The sequence below is a fragment of the Megalobrama amblycephala genome, linkage group LG22, assembly GCF_018812025.1.
Source record: "Megalobrama amblycephala isolate DHTTF-2021 linkage group LG22, ASM1881202v1, whole genome shotgun sequence".
Lineage (NCBI taxonomy): Eukaryota > Metazoa > Chordata > Actinopteri > Cypriniformes > Xenocyprididae > Megalobrama > Megalobrama amblycephala.
In genome coordinates, this window is record NC_063065.1 from 3926430 (window position 1) to 3932368 (window position 5939).

The 5939-nt window shown below is 34.8% G+C and overlaps 1 protein-coding gene across 1 annotated transcript; it reads right to left on the reverse strand.

The window, feature by feature from the left end:
• Positions 1 to 2393: 2393 nt before the first annotated feature.
• On the reverse strand, positions 2394 to 5662 carry LOC125257467. Its single transcript, XM_048173858.1, has 4 exons — positions 5469 to 5662; positions 4085 to 4215; positions 3318 to 3464; positions 2394 to 2909 (listed from the first exon to the last, which is right to left on the reverse strand). The coding sequence occupies exons 1-4, from the start codon at positions 5645 to 5647 to the stop codon at positions 2659 to 2661; spliced, it is 708 nt and encodes a 235-aa protein (XP_048029815.1). The 5' UTR covers positions 5648 to 5662; the 3' UTR covers positions 2394 to 2658.
• Between the last annotated feature and the right edge of the window lie 277 nt (positions 5663 to 5939).

Sequence of the window (5939 nt, forward strand, 5' to 3'; positions counted from 1 at the left end):
GATCGATAAAAACACTGTCAGCCAATCAGAATCCAATCTGCTTTAAAGCGCTTGAGCATTTAAAGGGACAGTTCACCCAAAAATGAAAACTCTGTCATCATTTACTCACCCGCAGGTTGTTCCAAACCTGTCTAAATTTCTTCATTCTGCGAATACAAATAAAGATATTTGCAAGAATGTCAGTACCCCAAACTGATCTCGCCCTCCGTTGACTAGCATAGTATTCATTATTCCTACTAAATGGGATGCAAGATCAGTTTGGTTACTGACCTTCTTCCAAATATCTTGTCTTCAGCAGAACAAAGAAATACAAGTTTGGAACTACTTGAGGTTGAGTAAATGATGACAGAATTTTAATTTTAGGGTGAACTATCCCTTTAAAGCGACAGATGACAAAACTACAGCACACTTGTGCATTGGTGTGGATGTAGTTATCCTTAAACATAATTCCTGGAATGACAATCCCAAAGGAATAGCAGTGGATCAACTCTTGGAGAAAAGCCAGTGGTATAAGACAATGAAACCAGCATTAGTGAGTGTAAACAATCTAATTTTGCGAGTTGCATCAACTAAATGTTGTTCTAGATTCAGAGAAACAGTTTAATTAGTTAAGTGGAGTTGAAGACATGCTGTGGTTGTGTTTTGGGGTTGTAATGAACATGGGTGGAGGTCTGGTGTCCATGTGTGTCACTGTCCAAGGTGCTGAAATGAGATTAGAGTAAATCTGCAGGAGTGAAGAGCCGGCGTGCTCACATGACTTAAACCCTCCGTGTGTGTGTGTGTGTGTGTGTGTGAGTGAGATCACCCCGATCCCTAACCCTTGCATACACGCACACTACTGTCTATTTTTAATCATCCATAAGGCAAATAAGATGTGAGACACTTAGTGGACACGATATGCCACTACAAATAACAACTCAAGAACCTGAGCTGTGAATATGCCAAGTAGGGCATGATGTTTTGTTGGTCCTGGAACAACATTCCTATCAAACATACTTAGTCATAACCACACTGTAAAAGAGAATTGTTGGTTTAACTTAAAAAAGTAAATTACTGGTTGCCTTAAAATTTTGAGTTCATTGAAATTAAAAATTTGAGTTAATACAATGAAGGTGATCTGTTTAATCAACAGAAACTCAAAATATTAACTTATCTGAAGCACATTAATTATCTAAGTTGATTTGACAAAAGAAAAAAATTAGTGATAACAAATCACAAAAAAAAATATATATATATATTTTTTTTTATTATTATTATTTATTTTTTTTTTTTTACAGTGCACGAACTAACCCTGAAAAACAAGACAGATATGGTGAAAATAAGCCCAAACAGCGAGTCTAATGTTGTCCCTAAAATTTGATTGTCTTATAGGAATGTTGATCCAGTAACACGTTATTTCTGGTTAAAATATAGTCACTATTGCCTATTTCTGAGCAAACAATGATCATTTTTCATTTACTGAGCAATTACAATAAACAACAGGTTTACAAAACTAGAGAACTGATGTACTAGGTCGTAATTGAAGCTAAAGGCCACTATTTTCTAATAAAATAAATAAATAAATTAATTAATTAATAAACAGCTAGACAAAGATTTTTATTGTAAAGAAAGTGATACTTTTATTCAGAAAGGACACATTAAATTAATGATAAAAAAAAATCTTACTTACACCAAAGTGTGTTTTATCGTCCACTGATAATTCAGTTATTTCAAAATACATTAATGTTAATGTATACAGCTTATATTAAATATTAACCTTAATTAATAAATGCTGTAAAAGAATTGTTTGCTGTCATTTCCTGACACCTAATGCAATGCCTAATGTTAATCAAATGAACCTTATTGTAAAGCGTCACCAAATTTTGTTTACAAGAGCAGATGCAGCTGAGCCGAATCGTGTTCTGTTAAGTTGAACAGTATAGTTTGGATTTTATTTACTTGTTTACTGATTGTGAATTTTAAAATTCCTTTCTATTCTTTTCCAGTTCATGCTATTCAAATAATTAAATCCTTAAAGAATAGAACTTTCCAATCACATCTTTGAGGAATGTTACATTCTGTATATTAATATCGAAGGAAATGAACAGAATAGAATAGAATAGAAAACAACAAAATAGAAATGAATAGAATATAACAGAACATAAGTGGACAATAGAATAGAAAGCAACAGCACAGAAAATAAATGAACAATAAAAAAGAACAGAACACAATGGAACAGTGAACATTCTAAACATAAAATATTTAAGAAATGTTACATTTTTCATATTAATAGCAAAGAAAATGCATAAAAAAGAACTAATAGAACATAACAGAACAAACAAAAAAGAAATGAACAGAACATACTAGAGATCAGAAGTAAACAATAGAATAGAATAGAATAGAATAGAATAGAATAGAATAGAATAGAATAGAATAGAATAGAATAGAATAGAATAGAACATTCATATCATGAAATCTTTAAAGAATTTTACATTCAGCAAAGTAACAGCAGCCCTGCATTGTAATCTGGAGAGGTTATTGTTTGCAGCAGAGGTTATAAAAGCCGTATAATGTGTCAGAGGTCATGCCACTTTTGCATGCAGCTGTAAATTGAACCCTCTCACACACACACACACACACACACACAAAGGAAGAGTCACAGCGGGTGTGTGGACGGTCTCAGAGGAAGCTCTTCTCCAGATCCTGGGCTGAAATAGTTCTCAGAGGCGGCGGTCTGGACAGAGAGAGCGAGTGAAAGGGAGACGCTCGCTGAGGAGGTGAAAGAGGAGGAGGGAGAGTGATTATTGAAGGAGTGTCAGAGAGAGAGCCGTAACTCCCTCCGCCTTTCTCCATCCTCTGATGCATCCATCCCTCCATCACATAACCCGAAAACACCGACGAGGACGAGCTGCTCAGATCCAGAGCGATATCTGACAGAGAACGACACAGATTAGAAAACACGTTGGCAACTCCTCATTATGTGTGTGTATTATTAATAATGTGCATTATGTATTATTAATCTACCTGGAGCTACTGAAAGAATAGATCATGTATGCAAATAAGTATTAAAAAGCACACAACGTTTAGGTGAAATAATCATTTTTAAATTTGATTCAGCTTTTTATCTATACTTTGCAATACAGCATGAATTAAAAAAAGACATTTCTTTTTAGAATCAAGTTTTTGCAAAGCATTCTGGGACTGTGACAGATTAATGCCACTATCTAAAAAGTCGACCTAATAAGCTGTTATTAAGATTTGGAACAAAGCATATGTTTTGTAATGTCAGTGTGTGTTATGGTTTTTATAGCAGGGATCTAAGTAGGGTGTGTGTGTACCAGATTCATGTAGCTGAGTGTGTGAATAAATGTTCTTGGAGTAGAAATGGTTGTAGATGCAGTAAACCACAGCCATCAGCGTCAGAGTTCCTGCAGCAGCAGCGATGAACACACCCAGTTTGTTGCTGTTCTTCATCAATTGAGCATCTGTCAGTAGAAAACACACAGTGTTTATCTTTAAAGGGGACCTATAATGCCCCTTCACGAGATGTAATATAAGTCTCTGCTGTCTCCAGAATGTGTCTGTGAAGTTTCAGCTCAAAATCCCCCACAGATCATTATTATAGCTTGTTAAATTTGCCCCTATTTTGCCTGAGCAAAAACACTCAGTTTTTGTGTGTGTCCCTTTAAATGCAAATGAGCTGCTGCTCCCGGCCCGCTTTCCAGAAGAGGGCGGAGCTTTAACAGCTCAACAACAACAAAGCTGGAGAATCTCACGCAGCCAAAATGAGGATTGTCAGTAAGGGTGTTCAGCCTTACATTGTTCAAACCGGAGTCGACACTGATGGAGAGACTCAGGAAGAAGTTACAACTTTTAGACGTTTCTGAATGGTTAGTGGATAAATTTATGTAGTTGCTGTGGAGTTGATTCAACTCATCCACTAGCATGTGCCGTCATGTTCATCTTTTGTGCAAATCCAGTGTTGAATTGACCCTCGTTTACACACTAACTAAAGTTAAAAAAGTGAAATCCCTTTAGACAAAAAGTCTTAAAATTAAGTGTGTGTGTGTGTGTGTGTGTGTGTGTGTGTGTGTGTGTGTCTTACAGGTTTGTTTCAGTGTGATGCGGTCATGATGATCAGAGGTCAGTTCTGTTTCTTCTCCCGGGTCGGTGTTGATGGGATTCTGACCCAGACACACACTCACACACACCAGCAACAGAGTCCACTTGAGCATACTGAAAACACACAGAATCATGATTACAAACAAACACACTTGATTTATAAAGATAACTAGATCCTGACACACATGATAATGAAGCACTAATGAGAGAAAAGCTGTTGATCATCCAGAAGACTTCAGTGTCCTCTAGTGGCCATGAGCAGAACAGCGTTCAGCTTTCATCATCCTCCTCTGGGACTCATTTCATCCTGATGAGTTCACATGATTTTTTTACGCTTCCTTTAGTAGCTCACATAATAATGATTTGGAACTACACGATTATCATTAATTAAAATAAAGCTGAAAAAATATTTGATATATACACACACACACACATATATATATATATATACTAAATAAACTAAACAATTTGTATAGCATTCATAAAAGTTTTCAGGCTCAGGCAGTGATCTGTGCTTCAGATCTTAATACAACACTGACATTTCTGCATGGCAGGGAGTAATTTGCCTCCAAATATAGTAAATTCTACTAAAAACATCATTACAAATTGTTACAAAACATTACACATTATATTTTGAACATCAAAATTTGAAATGCATATTAAACATTATATTTAGGGGTGAAATTCAGGTTGACTTTTTCCAAGTCATCTCAATGGCAAAAAGTGTCCCTGAATTCACCCTATGCATTAATTTAAAAAGTCACTATTCAAATATTTATATAATAAAATCTATAAATTATGCACATCAATTATTTGTCATTAAAAACAGACTAAAGGATAGTGTAAATTCAAATTTCTCATTGCCAGATTGTTTATATATATATTTTCTTTTAAAAAATCATTATTATTACCTTTGCTAAAACAATTATAAGTTTGTCTGAAAGGCAACGAAGTCGATCCAGATGCGAAAGCCACCTCTCATGCATGATTTTTCATTCTAGATCTATATTCTTGTATCTTAAAATGAAATTTACAATAAAATATGAAACAATCAGCACTAAATCTGGATCATGTGCAGATCAGAGCATGTTCTTTGTATTAATTACAAATAATTAAATCAGTGCATAAAGTAAACAAGATTCCACTGAACCTCTGGCCTGATCGGATGTGAATCAGAGGTCACGGATGAGCATAATGACTTCAGCTGCAGCTTTACATGCTCACAAGTCTCCAGATGAGAGTATTCTGCACATTTATATCCTGATCAACTCAACGAATAAATCCAAACAAATACATCACAATTCTACAGTTCAAAGCAAGAATTGCAGGAGCACAACATGCTAAAGATTCCTTTTTGTTTTACATACCTTCCAATGGGTTTCTGATCTCTGTGTTTATGAACTTTTCTCCTCCAGTGATTCATATCTTTCAGCTTTTGAGCATCACTTTGTTTGTGTATCGTCTCTTTCCAGGGTGGAGCTTCACACCATGACAACCAAAGTCCCAGGATCATTGAGCTCCCGCACACGTGATGATGAACGCACATCACCAAAACAGCTAGAGAATAGAGAGGACAGCAGATATGATAGATATATATATATATATATATATATATAAATTTCCTAGAAAAATATTTTTGGTGTGAAATGGATCTGCCCATTTATAAGTTGACTTTTTTTTATATTGTTATTAATATCTCATATATATTTACACATTTTATATATATATATATATATAATGAATTCATAAATATAAATACACGTATATGCAAAATATTTGTAAAATAAGCACTAGATAACATTCACCTTTACAGGGAAAAAAGAAAAAGAAAACGCTCA

Bases quoted from the DNA above. Each gene is read 5' to 3' on its own strand.
- LOC125257467 (XM_048173858.1), bottom strand. From the start codon at position 5,647: ATGTGCGTTCATCATCACGTGTGCGGGAGCTCAATGATCCTGGGACTT. The intron at 4,216-5,468 runs GTATGTAAAACA...GTGTGTTTTCAG, and splicing joins GATCAGAAACCCATTGGAAG to TATGCTCAAGTGGACTCTGT. The intron at 2,910-3,317 runs GTACACACACAC...GTTCTCTGTCAG, and splicing joins CACTCAGCTACATGAATCTG to ATATCGCTCTGGATCTGAGC.